Below are 23156 nucleotides of genomic sequence, written 5' to 3' on the forward strand. Positions count from 1 at the left end.
AGATCAGTGCCCCTAATTCCCACCTTATTTGAGGTTTAACTATATTCCCAGAAATGGAATTACTAGATCATATGGTAGTTCTATTTTTAATGTTTTGAGGATGCTGCATATTGTTTTCCATAGTGGCTGTATCATTTTACAGTCCCACCAACAGTGCACACAGAGTCCATTTTCTTCACAGCCATGCTAGCATTTGTTACCTATCTTTTTGATGATGGCCCTTCTAGTAAGTGTGAAGTAATATCTCATTGTAGCTTTAATGCATTTCCCTAGTGACTAGTGATGTTGAGCATCTTTTCATATATCTGCTGGCCTGAAATATATTTCTTTGCAGAAATGTCTGTTCAGGTCCTTTGTCCTTTTTAAAATGGGCTGTTTTTTTGTTCTCAAGTTGTAGGAGTTCTTTATATATTTTGGATATTAATCCCTTATTGGATATATGGCTTGCAAATATTTTTTCCCATTTGGTAGATTGTCTTTTCACTTTGTTGATGATTTCTTTTGCTGTGCAGAAACTTTTTAGTTTGATGTAGTCTTATTTGTCTGTTTTTTTATTTTGTTACTTGTGCTTTAGGAGTCCTATCCAAAAATTAATTACCAAGACCCATGTCAAGGGGCTTTATTCCCCTGTTTTCTTCTAGGAATTTCATAGTTTCAGGTCTTATATTTAAACCTTTAATTGATTAAACCTTTAATTAGTTAGTTTTGCAAGTAATGTAAGATATGGGACCAGTTTTATTACATGTGAATAGCCTATCATCCCAGCACCATTTATTGAAGAGACGATCTTTTCTCCATTGAGTATTCTTGGATCTCTTGTCATTTATTAGTTAGTCATATGTACTTGGGTTAATTTTCGCCTCTCAGTTCTGTTTCATTGGTATGTTTGTTTTTATGCCCTATTATACTGTGTTTCAGGAAATGTGATGCTTCCTGCATTGTTCTTTCACAGAATTTCTTTGGCTATTCTGGATCTTTTGTGGCTTTGTATATATTTTAGGAGTGTTTTTTTACTACTTATGTAAAAAAATGTCATTGGAATCTTGAATAGGGATTGCATTGAATCTATAGATGGTTTTTGGTAGTATTGATAGTTTAATAATATTAATTCTTCTAATCCATGAACATGGGATACCTTTCCATTTATTTGTGTCTTTGATTTCTTTTATTAATATCCCATAGTTTTCAAAATAGGACTTTCATTTTCTTAGTTAAATTTATTCCTAAATATTTGGTTTTTGATGCTGTTGTATATGGGATTGATTTACTTATTTCTTTTGCAGAAAATTTGTTGTTATTATATAGAAATGTTACTGGTTTTTGTATGTTAATTTTGTATCCTGCAACTTTACTGAATTCATTGATCTAACAGGTTTTTGGTTGAGTCTTTAGGATTTCCTATATATTAAATCGTGTCATCTGTAAAGAGACAATTTTACTTCTTCCTTTACAATTCTGACCTTTTATTTCTCTTTCTTGCCTGGTTGCTTTAGCGAGGACCTCTAGTACTATGTTGAAAAGGAGTGGTGAGAGCAGGCACTGTTGTCTTGTTCCTTATCTTAGAGGAAGAGCTTTCAGCCTTTCACCATTGAATATGATGTTAGCTGAAGCCTTGTCATATATATCCTTTACTATTGTGATACATGTTATTTCTGTGCCTAATTTGTTAAAAGTTTTTATTATGAATGGATGTTGAATTTTGTCAGATGCTTTTTTCTTTGTGTATCGCAATGATCATAGGATTCTTTCATTTTATTACTGTGATATATATATTGATTTGCATATGTTGAAACATTTTTGCATTCCAGGGATAAATCCCACTTGGTCATGGTGAATGATCCTTTTAATGTGCTGCTGAATTCAGTTTGCTAGTATTTTACTGGAAATTTTTCATCTGTATTCATTAGGAGCATTTGCCTGTAGTTTTCTTTTCTAGTAGTATCCTTTCCTGATTTTGGTATCAGGATAATGCTGGCCTTATAAAAGGAATTTGGGAGTATTCCCTCCTCTTCCATTTTTTGGAAGAGTTTGAGAAGAATGAGTGTTGATTTTTCTTTAAATAGTTGGCCTTCTCAATCAATCAAGCCATCTGGTCCTGGCCTTCTCTTCATTTTTGATTAGTGTTATTCAGATGTTCTGTTTCTTCCTGATTCAGTCTTGTTAAGTTGTATGTTTCTAAGAATTTTTCCATTTCTTCTAGGTTGTCCAATTTGTTGGCATGTGTAGTGCATAGTAGCCTGTTATGATCCCTTGAATTACTGTGATATCAGTTGTAAGGTCTCCTTTTTCATTTGCAATTTTGTTGATGTGAGTCCTTTCTCTTTTTTATTCCCTTGGGTAGTCTATTGAGGGGTTTGTCAGTTTTTTTTCTTTTCAAAAACTAACCCTTAGTTTGTTAATCTTTCCTATTATTTTTCTCTTCTCTCTTTTATTTCTGCTCTAATCTTTTTTTTTTTTTTTCTTCTTCTGCTAACTTTGGGCTCAGTTTGTTCTTTTTTTAGTTCCTTAAGTCATAGAGTTAGGTAGTTGATTTGGAGATCTTTTTTGCTTCTTAATGTAAGCATTTATTACTGTGAACTTCCTTGTTAGGACTGCATTTGCTGCATCCCACAAGTTCTGGTATGTTGTGTTTCCATTTTTGTTTATCTCAAAGTTTTAGTTCTGCTTTAATTTCTTCTTTGATCTATTCGTTGTTTAGGAAAGTGTTGTTTAATTTCTTTATGAATTTTCAAATTTTGTTCTTGTTACTGATTTCTAGTTTGATGCCGTTGTGGTCAGAGAAAGTGCTTGGTATGATTTCAGGGTTTTTTTTTAATTTGCTGAGACTTGTTTTGTGGCCCAGTCTATGGTCTGTCCTAGAAGAATGTGTATTCTGCTGTTGTTGGATAGAACAGAAGCATAAGTGTTCTAAATAAATACATATATGTTAGGATATAGGAGTCTGTTTTCTTCTTTTTATGTGTGTTAGGTCCATTTGGTGTTGTTTAAGTCCACTGTTTACTTACTGATTCTTTGGATAACCTATCTTCATTGTTGAGAGTGCAGTATTAAAAGTCCCCAACTGTTACTGTATTACTGTATTTTTCCTTTAGCTCTGTTAGTTTTTGCTTTATATATGTAGGTATTCCAATGTTGGGTGCATAAATATTTAGAATTATACTATCTTCTTGAAAAATTGACCCTTTTATCATTATAATGTCTTCATCTCTTTTTGTCATTTCCAGTCTGTTTTGTCTGATATAGAATAAAGGCACACCTTGTTTTGTTGCACTTTGCTTTATTGCACTTGGCAGATACTGGGGTTTTTTTTGTTTGTGTGTTTGTTTGTTTTTGTAAATTGAAAGCTTATAGCAACCCTCATCAAGCAAGTCTATCAGTGCCATTTTTCCAACAGTATTTGCTCACTTCATGTTTATATGTTATATTTTGGTAATTCTTGCAGTATTTCAAGCTTTTTCATTATGTTTTTTTCTGGTGATCAGTGATCTTTGATGTTACTATTGTAATTATTTGGAGGTGCCATGTGCTATGCCCATGTAAGACATCTGACTTAATTGATGAGTGTTGTGGTGTGTTCTGACTGTTCCACCAACTGGCCATTCCCCTGTCTCCCTCCTCCTCCTCCTTGTTCGGTTTGCCTATTCCAGGCCAGTTAATAACCCTACAAGGACCTCTGCCTGTTCAAGTGAAAGGAGAGTCACGTGTCTCATTTTGAATCAAAAGCTAGAAATGATTAAAAAAGAAAACAAAAAAAGCTAGAAATGATTAAGCTTAGTGAAGAAATCATGTTGAAAGCCAAGATAGGCTTGAAAGCTAGGCCTCTTGCACCAAGCAGCTAAGTCGTGAGTGCAAAGGAAAAATTCTTGAAGGAAATGAAAAGTGCTTCTCCATTGAACACGTAAATGATAAGAAAGCAAACAGCCTTACTGCTGATGTGGAGAAGTTTTAGTGGTTGGATAGAAGATCAAACCAGCTATAACATTCCCTTTAGGTCCTAACTTTCTGCAATTCTAAGAAGGCTAAATGAGGTCAGGAAGCCGCAGAAGAAAAGTTTGATGCTAGGAGAGGTTGGTTCATGAGATTTAAGAAAGAAGCCATTTTTATAATATAATCGTGCAAGGTGAAGCAGTAAATGTTGATATAGAAACTATAGCAAGTTATCCAGGAGATCTAGCTAAGATAATTAATGACAATGACTATACTAATAATAGATTTTCAATGTAGACAAAACAGCCTTCTTTTGGAAGATGCCATTTAGGACTTTGATAGCTAGAGAGGAGAAGTCAATGGCTGGCTTCAAAGAACAGGCTGACACTCTTAGGGGCTAATGTAGCTGGTGACTTTAAATTAGAATCATTGCTAATTTACCATTGTTGTTACAGTTTGCAGGTTTTTTTATATAATTGCTAGATTATTGTAGTTATGGTTATTTTTAATATATTTTATTTTATTTTATTTATTTTTAATGTTTATTTTTGAGAGAGACTGCACAGGGGAGGAGCAGAGAGAGAGGGAGACAGAGAATCCGATGTAGGGCTTGAATTCACAAACTGTGAGATCATTATCTGAGCAGAAGTAGGGCCTTTAACCACCTGAGCCACCCAGCTGCCACATTTTTACTATATTAAAAAAGAAGAAACCTTTTAACTAGAGTTGTAAGTGAATTATGTACCACTGTTGTCATATTGTAGAATTCAACTCTATTTATTTACTGTTACCAGTGAGATTTATGCTACCTTTTTATGTTTTTATGTTGCTAACCAGTGTACTTTTACTTCAACTCAAAGAACTCCTTTTAGCCTTTTTTGTAAGACAGATCTGATGGTATTGAACTCCTTTTGCTTTTGTTTTATCCAGGAAACTTTCTGTCTCTTCTTTATTTCTGAAGGACAGCTTTGCTGGGCATAGAATTCTTGGTTGGCATTCATTTTCTTTCAGTATTTTGAATGTCATCCCATTCTCTCCTGGCCTGAAAAGTTTCTTTTGAGCAAACCATTGATACTCTAATGGGAGTTCTCTTATATAAAATTTATCATTTGTGCTACTCTTAAAATTCTTTTGACTTTTGACGATTTAATTATGATATGACTGAGGGTAACCCTATTCACATTCAATTTATTACCAAGTAATTATCCTCATGGATCTGGATGTGCATTTCTCTCTGCAGGTTCAGGAAGTTTCAGCCATTATTGCTTTAAATACACTTATTGTCCCTTTCTCTTCTCCTTCTGGAATTACCATAATGTGAATATTGTAGTTGTTTTCTTTTTTCATTGTGTCCCATAATTCCTATAGGCATTTTCTTTCTTCATCTTGCTTTTCTGACTACATAATTTCCAGTGTCCTATTCTCAAGGTGTCTGATCCTTTTGCATAGTTCAGTCAACTTTTGAAACTATTGAATTCATTTCATTTTACTGTATTTTTCAACTCCAGGATTTCTGGGGGTGTTTTTGTTTGTTTTGTTTTTTAATTTTTTTTTTTTTAACGTTTATTTATTATTGAGAGACAGAGACACAGAACATGAGCAGGGGAGGGGTAGAGAGAGGAGGAGACACAGAATCTGAAGTAGGCTCCAGGCTCTGAGCTGTCAGCACAGAGTCCATCGCGGGGCTCGAACTCACGAACTGTGAGATCTTGACCTGAGCCGAAGTCAGTCGCCTAACCAACTGAGCCACCCAGGCGCCCCTCTGTTTGTTTGCTTTGATGGCTGCTGTTTCCTTATCAAACTTCACATTTTGTTCATGCATTGTTTTTCTAACTTTGTTTAGTTGTCTTTTCTTGTAATTTGCTGAAAACCTTCTTAAGAGAATTATTCTGAATTCTTGGTCTGCGGGTTTAACTGATTTCCATTTCTTTAGGGTCATTTGCTAGAGCTTTACTAGTTTCCTTTGATGGTGTCAGATTTATCTGATTATTTGTGATCCTTTTTTTCCTTACGGTGGTATCTGCACATTCAGTTGTGCTCCTCTTGCAAACGTTATGATTTGTAGGTTGGTTGTGGCAGAGAGTGTTCTTTATCAGTCAGCTCAGTTTGGGTTTTCAGGTGTGTCTGCTGGCACCGTCCTTTTGTAAGTAGAGCCTGCTGTTAGTCTGCTTTTGGACAAGGCTGTTTGAGCTCTGAGGACAGGCTTGGGGAGAACAGTTGGACAGAACTGTAGCTTGGTTCCGTACCTGAGGCTGTAGGAGGGTCCTGTAGTTGCCTGGATTCTCTGGTCAGACTCACTAGATAGTTAGGACTGGGTACTGTATTCGTAGCAGATTGGGCTGTGAATTAGCTTTCCTGCCCTGGCAGGGCAGCAGGACAAAGTCCAGAGTCTGTGCAGCTCACTGCTGGGGGACCTGAATTGGCAAGAATGTGCACAGGATTCCCTTAGGAGGTGACGCCCTGCAGATGGGGGAGGCCGCGGCTTCGGCTTTCTGTCCAGGTGTCACCTTTTGTAGCCCAGTGGACGGGTTATGGAGCTTCCCGTGTGCTCTGCTTAGGTTCTCTGGTCATACCGGCCGAAGGCTGTATTTGGCAAAGAGTGGAGCTACAAATGAAGATTTTCTGCCTGGGCACAGTGGCAGAAGTAGCTCTGAAGCCAGTAAGGCTCTGATTGTCTTAACCCAAACAGAAGTACATCTCAAGTTCCCTGACTGAACAGGGCCGCTGGCTTTGCTCTGTAAACTATCAGCTCTGCTCGCCCGCCTCTCACTTGTAGTGCTGCTGTGCTATACAGCTTTCAGGAATTTTTGCTAGCCCTCCGGTCAGATGGGGCCTAAAGACTCTCCACGTGTGGGGCTACGTCTCCACTCCCTTGCCTCTCCATATGTCTCCACTCCCTTGCCTGGCTGGGACAGAGAGAGGCCGCTTTAGGCTACTCTTCAGTTTCCCAAACACGTTCTGTGATTGGCAGGGGCCAGGGGCTACCCTCAGCCTGTCTGGGAATTAATCACTGTGCTTGTGTGTAGCAGGGGAAGCCTCAGGGCACAGTACTGCCTTTGCTCTGGGGCGATTAGCCCTGCTCAGCCCCCTCTTGGCTCCAGTGCCATCGGGCCACACAGCTTTCAGGTGTTGTCTCCGGCCCTTCTGGTCTGATGGGGCTGGAAGATGCTCCATGGTGGGTGGGGCTGTGACTCAGCTGCTTATTTGGGCATGGGTAAACTGGGCTCTGCGGTTGGCAAAACTTCCAGGATCAGAATCAGGCAGATCTGTACCCCGCTGTGTTCACTGGTCAGAGTGCACCCTTGTCCTGGTTCTACAGATAAAAAAAGCCACTGGTGAGGATTACAACTGGGCAATGCAGCTGTGAACTTGGTCTGCCAAGATCTATGTGCTGGTTGTTACAGTCACCTCCCCATTCTTTGTCACAGACTCCCCGCAGTCCCAGTGGGGCAAGATCGGAGTAGGGGCTCCCACAAAGCAACTCACAATAAATGAGGGGTGCTGGTTTTCCCCACTGGGTTCTCCTTTCCTACCGAAGGAGCCAGAGTCTCAGGGCAGAGCGTGCCACACGGTGCTGCACTCTCCTGGGAAGGGGCAACGCAGTCAGGGTAGAGCTGCTTCTCTTCCCTTCCTAATGCATATTGTGTTCGTCTCAGAGGTGTAGGGGCGCTTCAGCCTCAAACCCATAGCAGTCTCTCGGTGATGTCTTGCTCTTGAATAGCTGTTGGCTGTTTTTCTTGTGAAGGGGAGCAAAGTCAGGAACAACCTATGTCACCATCCTGGGTGATGTCTCTCCTGTTCTATACTTTTTTACAACTTTGTGCCTTAACAGGAGTGTCCTACTTGTTTATCCTTTGAGAAGAGAGTGATCATCCCTAGTTTTTTTCAAACACCAGTTTTATCAGAGGAAGCAATAATTTCTACATCTGTAAGACAAGACTTTTGTTTAAGGCAATATGTATAGATAGATGTGGGTTAATTTTCATTTTGAATTTTACTTTAGGAGGTTTTGGACATCTTGCCATTTTCAACTCTTGTCTGCAAACCAGAAGCATAGATGATGGGGAGCTATTGCATGGTATATTAAAAATTCTAATATCCTGGAAGAAAGATCATGAAGATGTTTTTCTTTTCAGTTGGTAGGTGATATTTTATACTATGTTCCCCACCCCCCATTACAATGTGTATCTAGAATTGCGTATCTTATAATCACAGTTTTGCACAGTAACAAGATGGGAAACATTTAAACCAGACTTTTATAAGTAAGGTTTAAGATAAAATAGTTTCTAACTGAATGTGCATATAATTCTTTTGTTTTGTTTTGCTTTTGTCTTTATCACAGTAATCTATCAGAAGTAAGTCCAGAGATACTAGGTGTGAATATAGAAATAATCCGGTTCCTTTCCTTGTTCCTGAAATACTGTTCATCTCCTTTGGCAGAGAGTGAATGGGACTTCATCATGTGCTCCATGTTGGCTTGGTTGGAGGTAAATTAACTCGATGTGTCATCACCTCTGTTGGGTCTTCATGCATATCTGTATACTAGAACCAATTACTAATCTTACTCTCCAAGTAATGATAGTAATTATAATTAGCTCTTTTGCAAACATTTAAACACTAAAGATATATTTGTCACCAGGTACCGTTTGATAGAACAGTAAAGTGATAGAGTTTTAATGTCTGCCAGTATCATTGAGTGACCGAATCCCCTGCTATTAAAGTGTTCTCTCCATCAGCTCATTTTAACGTAGTATTTGTAGTGCAGCCCTTGCAGGTTTTATCTTTCGTGACTATTCTTTTGATCTTTTTGACTCTTAAATTATTCATAAAATGTACTGTGTCAGTAATAAGTTAAAGGTAAAGCAAATTCAGGGAAATTAGTGTTGTTTTTATGACACAAAGCAGGTGTGATGTTTACGGACACACAAAGCAATTCATCAGGGTTAGACTGTTCCGAATCTCCCCTGCATTTGCTACTGTGTGTGTGGCTTAGGGTGTTCAAATCTGACCTGCTTGAGCCTCAGTTTACTTGTTTTGTTTTTTTTTTTTTTTTTTTTTTAATTTATTTTTGGGACAGAGAGAGACAGAGCATGAACGGGGGAGGGGCAGAGAGAGAGGGAGACACAGAATCGGAAACAGGCTCCAGGCTCCGAGCCATCAGCCCAGAGCCTGACGTGGGGCTCGAACTCACGGACCGCGAGATCGTGACCTGGCTGAAGTCGGACACTTAACCGACTGCGCCACCCAGGCGCCCCTCAGTTTACTTGTTTTAAAGTAGACTTAATAATGCCCAATTAGTTAATTAGTTAGGCTCCTGAGATTATAAATGTTTTTCATATATTTTACTTGGTAAATGGTAATTGATATTTTCTTTCATAGTTTTAGAAATAAAAAAAGAGTATTTCAGAATAAATTGATTGATTCTAATTCTTAGTATTTAATTAAAAAAAACTATTTTGATGTAAAATGTGTGTCTCCAGAGACTCTACACTTCAGCTGCTTTCTATTTTAAAGTTTAGAGAAATGAAAGAGCCTTTTCTTTGTTGCCTTGATGTGTGGTGTTCTGGCAGACGCCTGCTTACCTATTATATTTTTGTTTCTTCAGACAACAAGGGAGAATCACACACTGTATTCTGTTCCACTTGTACAACTGTTTGCCTGTGTCAGCTGTGATTTGGCCTGTGAGCTCAGTGCTTTTTTTGATTCCACAACTCTGGACACCATTGGCAATCTCCCCGTGAATCTAATCAGTGAATGGAAAGAATTTTTTTCCCAAGGCATCCACAATTTGCTTTTACCTCTTTTGGTGACTGTTACAGGCAAGTGGAAGGGGAATCATAGTGAGATTCATTGCAAATGACTGGTTGAAAATTTCAAAACAAATACTTTGGATGTTTAACTCAAACAGTACAGAATAGTTAAGAAAAGAGCCTGAGAAAAAGCTTGGCATCTAGAAGCATCACATATGCTTCTGCTTTTACAGTCAAGAATTGAAAAATAACAAATTATCCAAAGTCTATTGCATTAAAATAATAGTAATTCGGATAACATGAATAGATTATTTATAACTCAAACTTCTCTTTTTTTTAATTGTTTTAAGTTTACTTATTTAGCACAAGTGGGCTAGGGGCAGAAAGAGAGGGAGAGAGAGAATCCCAAGCAGGCTCTGCGTTGTCAGTGCAGAACCCCATGTCGGGCTTGAACTCACTAACCATGAGATCATAACCTGACCCGAAATCAAGAGTTGGGACATTTAACCGACTGAGCCACTCGGGAGCCCCAAACTTCTCTCTTTTTTAATAGAAGTTATTAAGCAGTTATGATCATCTGTTAAAATGACAGTTTCTAGCTAGGACAGTACTAATGTTTGTCAATTTTTAACTTCATTTTCTTAAATGACATTTGGGGGAGCCTGGGTGGCTTAGTCAGTTGAGAGTCTGACTTCAGCTCAGGTTATGAACTCGTGGTTCATGGGTTCAAGCCCTGCACTGGGCTTTGTGCTGTCAGCATAGAGTCCACTTTGGATCCTCCGTCCCCATATCTCTCTGCCCCTTTCCCACTTACACTCTCCCAAAAATAAACATTTTTTAAATAATGACATCTGACATTCTGTGAATCAGTCAAGCTGTATTACTTACTTTGTGTTGGGATGTGCATATTTCTTTCCTTTTTGTCATCAGGAGAAAGCAAAGATACATCTGAAACATCCTTCCAGAATGCAGTGCTGAAGCCCATGTGTGAAACATTAACATATATCCCAAAGGACCAGCTATTGAGTCAAAAACTCCCTTCAAAATTGGTTGCTGGCCAAAAAACAAACTTACCAGAATATCTTCAGACTTTGCTAAATACTTTGGCCCCATTACTCCTCTACAGAGCTCGGCCTGTGCAAATTGCTGTTTACCATATGCTATACAAGTAAGAATTCTTCCAATTGAATTATTGTGGTGGTGGTATAAAAAATAGAATATATTAGTTCTCTTAGTCATTAAAAAGTCAAAGTAAAAAACCAAAAACAAAACACAAAACTTGATCATGCATTTTAATAACAGGGATGCCAAAGTTTTGATCATGTAGGTCACTATTCTCCATACACAGTTTTCCATTTAGATAGTCCTGGCCATTGTTGGTTATTTCAGAAAACAACCATTTAAAAATATCCTCATTACAAAGTAAGTATTGGTCTTTCTGCTCTTGAGCATGATTTAACAATGAACAATTTAATATAATATGAAATATATTCTGACCCGCAGATTGATGCCTGAATTACCACAATATGATCAGGATAATCTGAAGTCATACGGAGATGAAGAAGAAGAACCAGCCTTGTAAGTTTTTTAAATAATTTTTTTAATTCTTATAATCTACCTCGTAACTTTAGAAGATTGATAAATGCAAAAGCTCGAAATTTAGAGTATATATTCAATATATCTTTTAAAGTTCTCTGTAAGATATAAATGAAATCTAGAATTCAGCCAGAAAGATAGTTTCTCTCCTTAATTGTTCCTAAGTTATATTTTCAATTTGCTACATTTTAGCAAAACTTTCTTTGACCACATGATAGGTGTGGAAACTGTATCAATTCCAATATCTATTGAGCACCCACTTTATGCAGAGTAGTAATTAAATGCTAACGGGAGACTATGGTGCTGAGTAATCCTTCTTGTCCTTAAGAAGCTTATAATCTGTTATAGACAGTATTCCTCTATGGTAGTAGCCAGTGTGTGGCAGGTGGTATGGAAGAGGATAGGCAGCAGGCTGTCAGAGAGACAGCTGCTGTGCACCAGCAGGGAAGACTTTTTCTGGAGGAGGAGACATTGATGCTGGATCTTTAAAGTTAGGTAGCACTTCAGCAGGGCGGGGAAGGCCATGTAAGTTAAGGGAATACCACGTGCAAAGGCATAAAGGCATGAATATTCAGGATATGTTTGGGGGTGTTGAGTAGTTGCCACTTAACACATTTTTTATTGTCCTCCACTGGAGTAGAAGCTCTGTGAAGTCAGGAATTTTGTCTCTTGTTCCCGACTGTATTCATAGCACCCAGAATGGTTCCTGGCCTAAAGCAGACCCATAAATACCGATCATTTGCTGAATAAAAGGATAAGTGAGTGAATATGTGGAGTAGTCAGGGAAGGTATAGTGGAAAATAAAGCTGGAAGGGTACTTAAGATAATAAAAGGGACTTACAAATTACATTTTCTGGGGTTGGGGGCATATTTGGTAGAAGATGGGAACAGTACCAGCTGATTCTGGCTATAGTATGAATCAAATTATACAAAGAAGCAAGCAGACGTGGAGACCATCCTAGAAACAGTAACAGTACATGGAGGGCAGTGTGGAAAGTGGAGAGGTATCTGAGTTGGTATTTGTCAAATCTAGTCACTGTCGGTGTGGAATAGAGAAGGGTTGGTACATGGGATGGTGGTGTTGAAGGTAAAAACCTAAGGGCAGAAGCTTGAAGAAGACCTGTGTTTATGGGCTGGGAAAAGGAGGCCACAAGGAAGGAAACATTACAGAGGTGAGAGAGAACTGAACTACAGTGTCAGAATTTGAGAGGATATACATAACTCTTTCACTTTTTGAGAATCTCCTAAGTTTATCCGAAAGTGTTAAAGAGTGCACTAGTTTAGGAAAGAAGAAAATTAACTTACATTGTCATGAGTTAATTTGAATATTGAATTTACTTTCCTGAAAAGACATACACCGTCTTATGCTTTTATTCCTTTCTAGGGACCCGGTAGGAGTTGGTATCCCTCATCATTCCCCTTCCTATAGCTGACGGACTTGAGACCAATCATTTAGCCTTTGTGGCTGTGTGAATTTTTTTTTCCCCATCCATAAAACAGAAGGTTGAAATATATCTTTTCTAAAAGGGTCTTTCTTTTAAATGCTAACTTCTAGAGCCTATATTTTATAGTATATTTCATATATTTTTAAAATATACAAATATGAAAAATATTTTACATGTTTATAAATACAAAACTTATGTTTTATGTTTACATTTTATGTATTTGAGGGGTGTCTGGATGGCTCAGTTGGTTAAGTGTCTGACTTTTGATTTTGGCTCAAGTCATAATCTCTGGAGTCCTGCTTTGGGCTTTTTGCTGACAGCGCAGAACCTGCTTGGGATTCTCTCTCTCCCTCTCTCTCTCTCTGCCCCTCCCTTGTCCGTGGTCTCTCTCTCTCAAAAATAATAAAGAAACTTTAAAATATATATATATACATCCTATGTATTTGTTAAATAAATATGAAAAAGTATATATTTATGTATTTTATATACATTCATACATTTTATGTCTCCCAGATTCTGTAATTGCCATTATGCAAAATTAGAAGTTAAAACTGAATTATAAGGGGGACTTAAAAAAATTTTTTTTTAAGTTTGTTTATTTTGAGAGAGAGAGTGTGAGTAAGCATGAGCAAAGGAGGGGCAGAAAGAGAGAGGGAGAGAGAATCCCAAGCAGGCTCCATGCTGTCAGTGCAGAGCCGGATGTGGGGCTTGAACTCGTGAACTGTGAGATCATGACCTAAGCCGAAATCAAGAGTTGGAAGCTTAACTGAGTCACCCAGGAACCCAAAAATGGTTTGTGGGAAATCATCAGTTTTTTAAAAGACAAGTTATGGAGGAAATTGTGGTGTTTGACCATTGATTCTTAGGTCACCACCAGCAGCGCTGATGTCTCTTCTTAGCACTCAAGAGGACTTACTAGAAAATGTTTTGGGGTGTATTCCTGTTGGACAGATAGTTACTATTAAGCCACTGAGTGAAGACTTCTGCTATGTTCTGGGATATCTCCTCACTTGGAAATTAATACTTACTTTCTTCAAAGCTGCTTCATCTCAGGTAAATAAAGATACAATAACTTTTGACAGTTCTGTCTTCTATGTGTTTCTTTGTTACTGTCCTAAACCCTTTGTTTCCCCTCCTTTTGAAAAACAGGGGGAAATGCCTCACATTTTAATCGAATCTTATCTGGCTAACTTCAGATATTCTGCTAAATTTATTTCTGTCCCTTACTTCCTGATCTCCCCTCCAACTCTCCCTCTCCCCCCCCCCCCACCCCCCCACCGCCAACACACACAGTTTTTGCAAAAGTAATCTCTGGAATGTGCTTGAATCAGTTTTTTTCTAACTGAATGTAGCCACCAAGTCCTTTTATTGCAGGGAACAAGAGTTATATAATTTAATTTTGTATTGCCATGGTAATAATTTCAAAAGAATTCTATCTTGCTGGTTTTTTCTTTGGTTAGCTTCTGACTCTTGTGGAGGTTCTAGTCAAAACATCATTGGGAATATACCTTATTTGAAAATCAGTGTTTAGAGAAAGATCTGTGAAATGTTACCTGTGTAATTCAAACTATTATTTCTCATTGGTGAAAATATCTGAGAACTCTTTTGCCCAAATTCTAGCAGCCACTAGATGTCTCTCTTGTCTCATGTTTAGGAAGTAAGACCTCATTGTCTAGGAGGGAAGCTGGAAAAATCTACTACAGTTTTGTGTGTGTGTGTGTGTGTGTGTGTGTGTGTGTTTCCTTTTCACTCTTTAGGCAGTTCCCCATCTTAAAAGTTTTAATCAAATACTGATTGAGTCAGTTTAATAAACTTAGGACTTTTTAAATATAAACAGTGGCTTTTTGACAGTACGAATAACCGACAGTTTATTACCTCATATTTAAGATGTGACTAAATATGGCATTCTTTTCAAATGTGATTTTTTTCAGATTTCTTAAGTTATAATTTATGTTGTTGCTGATCGCTCAGATCCTGATACAAATACATGAACAAATACATCTTTTTATTTTTATATCTAAGGGGAAAGTCAAATCAGAGAAGCAACAGTGATCTAGATATTTAAATTGTTTTATTTTTCTGGGGTGCCTGGTGGCTCAGTAGGTTAAGCGTCTGACTCTAGGTTTCAGCTCAGGTCATGATCTCGTGGTTCATGGGATCGAGCCCCATGTCCGGCTCTGCACTGACAGTGTGGAGCCTGCTTGGGATTCTCTCTCTCCCCTTCTCTCTGCCCTTCCTGCATGTTCTCTCTCTCTCTCAAAATAAATAAATAAACTTTAAAAAAGTAGTTTTATTTTTCTTCAAGCCTGCCACTTAATGTTTGTGACTTGAGATCGTTTTATTTGCTGGTGATACAGTTCAAGAACTCCTTGTTGGGCTTTTACATTTGTTTCTTAAAATACTGTTGATCTCTAAAAAGTTGGAGGAAAGTGAGGCTTCCACGTGTAGGAATTTTGTTCTTATTGTCTTATATTCATAAATTCAGAAAATGGCCATGCACAGGTGCCTGGGTGACTCAGTTGGTTAAGCATCTAACTCTTGATCTCAGCTCAGGTGATGATCTCACAGTTCATGGGATCAAACCCATGGGATTCATTGGGATTCTCTCTTTCTCCCTCTCTGTCTGCCCCTCCTCTACTTGAGCGTGTGCTCTCTCTCTCTCTCAAAATAAATAGTAAACTTAAAAAAAAAAAAAAAAGAACTAGGGATCACTTTTTTCATTAAACCATTGACCTACATGTTTAGGGAAAGCTCTACAAAGAATTGTAGAGCAGCACGTACTGAGCCTGGAACTTGAATTGAGCTGTAGATACTAAACCAGAATAACTGATGTTAATAGCACTAATTAGATAAATTCTAAAACAAGCTGAGGATTTTTTTTAAAAAAACTTATCAGTCCTAAGTCTGGTTTTTTAAAAAATTTTTTCTTACAAACAAAACTCCCAGTGAACCAGATTGAACTGGAACAAAGCTATGCGCATATGTGTGTTTCATGGCTTTACTGAGATGTGTTTCACATACTATCAAATTTACTTAAAGTATACAGTTTGGTATTTCTGCTATATTCACAGAATTGCATAAGTATCACCACCATCTAATCTTGGAACTTGTCAGCACCTGAATTAAGGAACCTTTACCCATTTGCAAACTATGCTATTTCCTCTCAAACCCTCCAGCCAGCCCCTGGCTGCCACCAATCTATGTTGTATCTCTGTGAATTTGCCTATTGTGAACATTTCACATATGTGGTCTTTCATTGTGTCTGACTTATTTCACTTAGCATGATGTTTGCAAATTCATGCATGCTATGTATGGCATGTATCAGCATTACGTTCCTTTTTTCAGTGTTTATGAGAGAGAGAGAGAGAGAGAGAGAGAGAGAGAGAGCGAGCACCAGTGGGGGAGGGGCAGAGAGAGGGAGATAGAGGATCCAAAGCAGGCTCTGTACTGTCAGCAGAGAGCCTGATAGGGGGCTCAAACTCACGGACGGTGAGATCATGACCTGAGACCAAGACGCTTAACTGACTGAGCCACCCCGGTGCCCCAGTATCACATTCCCTTTTATGACCGAATAGTATTCCATTGTATCAGTATACCACATTTTGTTTATTCATTTATCCACTGATGGACATTTAGATTGTTTATACTTTTTGGTTATGGTGAATAAAGCTGGTGGAGTGTTTGATATGGTGTGAGGTCAGTCATAAAAATGAGATTAGTTTTAAGCAGGATTTTGAAAGATAAAGGCCTATGGTGCAGAAGGGGTGTGTGGAAGACTTGGGAGGGAGAGGGAGAAAATCCCCTGGGGAGTGGGGAGTAGGTTTTGAGAGACTCCAAGTAGAGGTGAACTTGCTAACAGGGAGATAGTTTGAGAAAGATGTTGGAAGCATATGTCTAATAATGAGGGGATAGTGAAAACTTCTGCTTGTTTGTGAAGAAAGAAAGGGAGCAGTGCCATCAAATGACATGTTTGGAAAGTACGAATGTGGCACATACTTTGTAGGACTCCTCCGTGTAATTCTAAGTGTTCAAATTAATGCCTTTTTCATTGTGTTGTACAATCTATTCTATTTTGGTTTGTTCTTCTCTACTGCTTCTCTTGGTTTAATTGGGTTTACTAACAAAAATTCTTTACTCCCCACCAGCTTCGGGCACTGTATTCAATGTACCTTCGAAAAACAAAAAGTTTGAATAAATTGCTCTATCACCTGTTCAGGCTGATGCCAGAAAATCCGACTTATGCAGAGACAGCTATTGAGCTCTCTAATAAGGAGCCTAAAACATTCTTTACGGAAGAGCTCCAGTTGAGTATTAGAGGTAAGACGTGTGTTTGTGTTTTTTTCGTGGAGACTACGTCCATATTGAGTTGTATTTATTATGCTTTATTCTTGCAAATTTGGAGAATAACCCCAAATGTGAGTTGTGGCCACAAGAATGTTGAAAGACACGATTTTCCATATTCATTTAAATAGGACATACACTTAGATCTTGTGGGTAAGGGTAAGAATTTACATTTTTGAAGCCTAGTTTGTTGAGACTGTTATCTTTTATTCTGTAAGCCAATATTCTGTAAGCAACTATATGATAATGTTTTATAAAATAATAATATATACTTATAAATGAGTAGTCTTATAGACTTATAGTCTTAGATAAGTCTTATAATCTTAAATAAGTCTGTGGTCTTATAAGTCTTTATGAGTAAGTAGTCTATATTTATAAGCATAATATATACTTATATATAAGTAGCCTTCAGTTGGGAAAACAAAGGTGAATGAAATTTATTTCTTTCACTCCATGAGCTCAGATTTTAGCTGAGGGGATAGATATACATGCATCTAGTTGTACTATAGTGTTTTAAGTGGTGTCCTTGCAATTGGAATTTTTTAAATGCCTTGGAGATCTGAGGAGGGTACTATGTCTTACGAGTATTGAAGTGGATATTCTAGGATTTTTGTATAACACATCAGTGAGCTCTGGGGAAAGTGTAGGGGCCAAACTCCTTTTCATAATTTATAATAAAGACAGTCTTTAAACTTTTCCTCCTTTTTATTTAATTTTTTTCCACCCCCAGGGGCAGGGGGTGGGGGTCCTCTTTTTTTAAATATGAATGTTCCTCTTTTGTGATCTGTCATGTGGAATACAGAATGCTATTTCTAGGCAGAGTTTTCGTTGTCAGTTGGAATCTTCCTTCTTTTTGCTGCTTTTTTGCCATTCTAATGGTTCACTTTGAACGTATGAGAGAAAGCTAATGCTCCAGAGTTCTGGTTTCTTTGGTATGTTTATTTTATGAGCTCTGGCTCTAGCGTTAAGGAATTAAAAATGATGCTCTAGTCTGTTATTCTATGTAAGAAATACCTGTTACTAACTAAGACTTTGTTTTTTCCTCAGAAACAGCAACTCTTCCATACCATATCCCACACTTGGCTTGTTCAGTCTATCATATGACATTAAAAGACTTACCTGCCATGGTTAGGCTGTGGTGGAATAGTAGTGAGAAGCGTGTTTTCAATATTGTAGATAGATTTACAAGCAAGTATGTCAGCAGTGTTCTTTCTTTTCAAGAAATTTCTTCTGTACAAACAAGTACACAACTATTTAATGGCATGACGGTTAGTATTATCTTGAATTTTTTTCCAGGAAAGCTGTCTGAATATTGATTATGTCTGCCATTTGTAGTGTATATCATCACAATATTAACCCAGTGGTTCAGAATTATACAAATTGTCTACTTTGTTTTCTGATTCTTAGGTGTCAAATCTCATTGTCATTGTCATTGTCAAAAACAGTGTTATGATTTCATATACCCCCATCAAAGTTTTTGAACATTCGTTAGTTCATTCAAAATATATATTGGAAAACCATTCCAGGCACTGTGTGTCAGTCACTTGGGAAATGAATGGTTTAGTAGGGCCAGATCCTTATTGTGTAATCACATATAATCTGATAAAGGGGAAAGCGTGATCCTGATAATCTTTTTTGCACTGGAAACTAAAATGTGGCTCATTAAGAGGAAGAGTGCTCTGCGATCAGAGTGGGAGAGGTTCATCTGGCTGAAGAGATTGGATGCAACTTTATGGAGAAAGATTACTTTGAAGTGGGCAAGACAATGAGGGGAAAGGGATTGAATATAGAAGCAGCAGCATTGCAAAAGCAAAAAGTTTGGAGATGAGAATGTAATTTCTGTGACTGCGTAAGAAATGACGAGTAAGCCGGTATTCATACGCAGTAGGATTCCTGAAAGTAAATAGAGAACCAGCTGCTTCCATGATGAATTAGGCCATATTGGGAAAGGCCTCAAATAATAGTCTAAAATAATTTGGTCCTATTTAGCCACTGAAAACTTTCCTTTGAGGCAAGTGACGCTGTCAGAGTTCTAATCCGTGAAATTGCTCTGACTGCAACGTATAGTACTGGCTGTTGGCATGGAGCTTGGCTTCAAATGCATAGCCAGGAGATACCACTGGTGTAGACATCACGAGTAACAAGGAGGACTTGAGTGAGGTAGTATCAATGGGACTGTTCCATAAAAGGAGAGGAATGTTAGAAAATTTGTGGTGATTTTTTGAACTTGTAGCTGGTTAGTAGGTGGAAATAGTCCAACAGTTGATGGTTGGCTTTAAAGCTCAAGAGAATGCGATGGCAGAGAAAGACTTGGGAGACTTCGAAATAGAAGTGATATTTGATACCCTGTGTGGAAGAAAAGGAATAATTAAAAACTCATTCTGTCATTGGTCTGTTCACAAACTTATGTGATAAGCCAAATATTCTAAAACATACATTTTTATGAGCAGAATTTCTTTTGAAACTGACTTTGAATTTCATGAAAATCACTTTAAAATATAAACCTATTTACTAAATACCTCTTGTCTAATAAACCAACGTGCTTACCTGTGTTGTCTTTGAATGAAGACTGACTATCCTATCAAGATGTTTTTTGAACAAAAGAAAGAAATTTGCAAGAAAGTATTACCTTTCCCATGTTGCAGGTTAAAGCTCGGGCTACTACTCGAGAAGTGATGGCTACTTACGCTATTGAGGACATAGTTATTGAGCTTATTATACAGCTGCCTTCAAATTATCCACTGGGCTCAATAACCGTGGAGAGTGGGAAGAGAGTGGGAGTGGCTGTTCAGCAGTGGCGGAACTGGATGCTGCAGTTGAGCACTTACCTCACCCATCAAGTAAGTGTCTGTGTCCACATTGACCTCCCAGATAGAGCACTGCTGACCTGCTCTTTGAAAGGGCAAACTTGAAATACATCCCTTCTGCTTGAGGCTGAAACCGATACACTGTATTTCCTTGGATCAGCACACATATATGCCTAAATGACTTGAACCTGCCAAGCTGTTTTAATTTTTAAGGTTCTACAATCTCTTTCCTGGTGTTTGAGAGGGATTGACTCTACTCCATTGGCATTGTGGATGACCTGGAACAATATGTAGTGTTACGGAAGTTGTTTGAGAGGGACTCTTCTTGTAAGATACCAGACTGATGAATGTCTTTGGAGCTACTTTTAGTCTAAGATTTCACCTGTCCTTCTGTGATTAGGGAAATCCCACTACTCAAAGATCTTTGACTTTTAAAACAAATTATAGTTGTTTACACATTGATACTCTAAAGCTTGATGTGTTGGTGCAGAAGCCTTTCTTTCAAGTCTGTCTTTAGTGAAGAGAAATTATATCTGGTTCCTGAAACTTGGGAGGTCATTTTAAAAACCAGCATTCAGAAAACAGGAGGTGTGAAGATAGCCAAGCAGATTCTCTCCTCTCCAAATTAAAATTTAATTTTAAAATTTATGAAATTGAATAAAAATAACTTTGGTGCACTTCAGGGCATGTTTACTCTATTTTTCTTTTCTTGTTGTTAACAGAATGGAAGCATTATGGAAGGCCTAGCATTGTGGAAAAATAATGTAGACAAACGTTTTGAGGGTGTTGAAGATTGCATGATCTGTTTCTCAGTCATTCATGGTTTCAACTATTCTCTTCCAAAAAAAGCCTGTAGAACATGCAAGAAGAAGTTCCATTCAGCCTGCTTGGTAAGTCCAAAGAGAAATTAGCTTATTTATATTTTTTGTATATTTTATATGTGTGATATCTAATTTTGGAAAAGAAAACAATGTTAAACTCTTAAATGTAGTTAATATTAAAATGATTTTTCAAAATCTGCAAAAGTTCACTGAGACCAGTAGCATAAATGAGACTGAAAAAATTGGAAGCAGGGGCCAGCTGGCATCAGAGCTCTTTGCTCTCTTTAATCATCAGCCGTGTACAGCTGCTTCATAAGGAGGTCTTGTCTTCCTCACATGTCTCCGTGGCTGTGTGTAGGTAGAAAGCATCATACTATAGCCTTTGGAAGTAATACTGAGTTGTGTTGATCTTGGAGATGAATGGACGAAGCTAAAATTTTGGTATTCTCCCTTTTCCACTTTATCATTGTTAAGCTTACTTTAGATGTATATGTAATACAACAGCTTTAAAAAGTTCTTTTGACATTCAAAACCTTTTCTTTTTCAGTACAAATGGTTTACGTCTAGCAACAAATCCACTTGTCCACTCTGTCGTGAGACCTTTTTCTGAAAATTTTTTTCCATTGGAAGTGATCCCTGAAGTAATCAAGCAGAGTGTGGCTTTGGATCCACCTTGAAGTATTGATGTGAGGAGGCCAGTGAGCGTTCCTTTTAAATGAGATCTTCTCTGGAAAATTATTTTGGTTGATGTAATGATCCTAAATCAGGTTTACTTACCTTTAGATTGCTTTGTAAATGTTTGGAAACCTTTTCTTTTACATAAGAATATTACATATTTGAGAGAAAATATTTATATTAATAGTTTAATCTTTTTGTATATTTAAAAATAAATACGGAAAAACCCTAAATTACAGAATTGGAATTTGTGAAAGCACTGTACAACTATATTATACTAAAAAACACAGTTTGTTCATCTATATTCTAAAAGTCCAACTGACGCAAATGAATGGAGAAGGTTGATTTCTATCTACAGATATTTTAAGACTTATTTATTAGTTACGACAAAATTAATTAGTATTCGGATATTTGTAGATTATTTTAATGATAAAATGAGGCTAAGCTATTAATATAGCTTATTATAAGCTATTTGAAGCATGCTTTGAAATCCTATAGCAAAGAGTGTAAACCGAACTTTAAGTAAGGTGTCTCCATTTATCAAGGGTTATGAAATTCAGAAAATTAAATTCCTGGCACTGACCTTTTGCTGTTGAAGAATTTCCATGTATTAATGAAATTTGAATTGCAGATCTGTCAGTGACTTTATTATTACTCAGTTTGAGTGAGTCTCCAGAGGATATGAATTTGAGAGAAGCAAAAATTAGATTATTTCATTCAGGAAGCAGAGTGGTAGTTATCCCTCTATTGAGAGGGAAGAAATAAGTATTTCTGAAATTTAACATTGGTGGAAAAAACAAAAAATTATAAAATGTTGCAGGAGGCTTTCAATTTTGTAAGCAAACTTTGCTGTTCTTACTGGCCAAGATGACACTAAATTAGAGATTTGGGGGAGCTTATTTTTTCCAGCCTTTAGAAATACAAGTTAATAATTTTAGTACTAAGTAAAATTCAGTTTAATGGGCTGAAATGAAGTAGGTGGAAACCTGCCTTTTGCCACAGCACTGTTACCCTTAAAAAATTGTGCCCAAGATATAAACATGTGGAAGTTTGGAACTTGGAATCATTTTTTGCAGTCTTCCATTACACGGGAAATATTAGCATATCTAGTAGCAAGTTTCCTTGAAAGATCAGCTGATCATCTCTGTTGCAAATGTTTAATTGGCAAAAAGCAAGTCATGTTAAATAAAATCACTGCTTACCATCAACTGGGTAAAATGGTTATTATTGAACTAGAATGAATGTGGTCAGAGTATTATAGTCGAGAGTGAAGTATTATGCGTGAGTTATGGACCCTCTTGAGTTGAATTTGTAGATGCAGTATCCTACCCAGTTTTATCTGTCTCTTGGATTTTTCTCTGTAGTGTTTATTATCTTATAGCCTTGAGACTCAAGGAGTCAGTAAGTGAAGAACAGATAGCAAAATTGTACTACCTCTGCTTAACCCCTTTCTTAAAATATTCTTTTACGTCTCTCTCTGACATAGTAATCCCAAAGGATTGTGTTACTCCTCTGTGAAAGTTACACACTTTTCCTTTAAAAATGGTTTTATAATAAGACCTTGTTTATAACTTTTCCAGTATTGGTACTTCTTGGCTTCTGATCCAAACCTCAAGAAGAACACAAAAGGGAATAATGGAGCATTGTTTTTCCACATTTGTATTTAGGGCATCAGGCTCTTGGTGAAACACTATAATAAAGTGGAATACCTACTCTTCATACTTAGGACTCTTAGTCTTTGAGACTTGTAAATATATGTAAAGCTTGTTACTGTTTATATACTACAGAAAAGGC

The 23156-nt window shown here is 37.4% G+C and overlaps 1 protein-coding gene across 2 annotated transcripts in view; it reads left to right on the forward strand.

The window, feature by feature from the left end:
• The window catches only part of LTN1 (listerin E3 ubiquitin protein ligase 1), a 62018-nt gene extending 39448 nt beyond the window's left edge, over positions 1-22570 (forward strand). The window contains exons 20-30 of one of the 2 annotated variants that reach the window (XM_007075036.3): positions 7931-8066; positions 8270-8414; positions 9533-9746; positions 10608-10845; positions 11181-11255; positions 13585-13771; positions 16864-17035; positions 18107-18327; positions 19705-19899; positions 20589-20756; positions 21235-22570. In XM_007075036.3, coding sequence (XP_007075098.1) covers positions 7931-8066; positions 8270-8414; positions 9533-9746; positions 10608-10845; positions 11181-11255; positions 13585-13771; positions 16864-17035; positions 18107-18327; positions 19705-19899; positions 20589-20756; positions 21235-21297 — 1814 coding nt within the window. In that variant the 3' untranslated portion in view covers positions 21298-22570. Of the gene's footprint in view, positions 1-7930; positions 8067-8269; positions 8415-9532; positions 9747-10607; positions 10846-11180; positions 11256-13584; positions 13772-16863; positions 17036-18106; positions 18328-19704; positions 19900-20588; positions 20757-21234 lie in introns of those variants that run through there. The other variant, XM_042998597.1, reaches the window with a different exon arrangement.
• Positions 22571-23156: the final 586 nt, after the last annotated feature.

The sequence above is a fragment of the Panthera tigris genome, chromosome C2, assembly GCF_018350195.1.
Source record: "Panthera tigris isolate Pti1 chromosome C2, P.tigris_Pti1_mat1.1, whole genome shotgun sequence".
Taxonomy (NCBI): domain Eukaryota; kingdom Metazoa; phylum Chordata; class Mammalia; order Carnivora; family Felidae; genus Panthera; species Panthera tigris.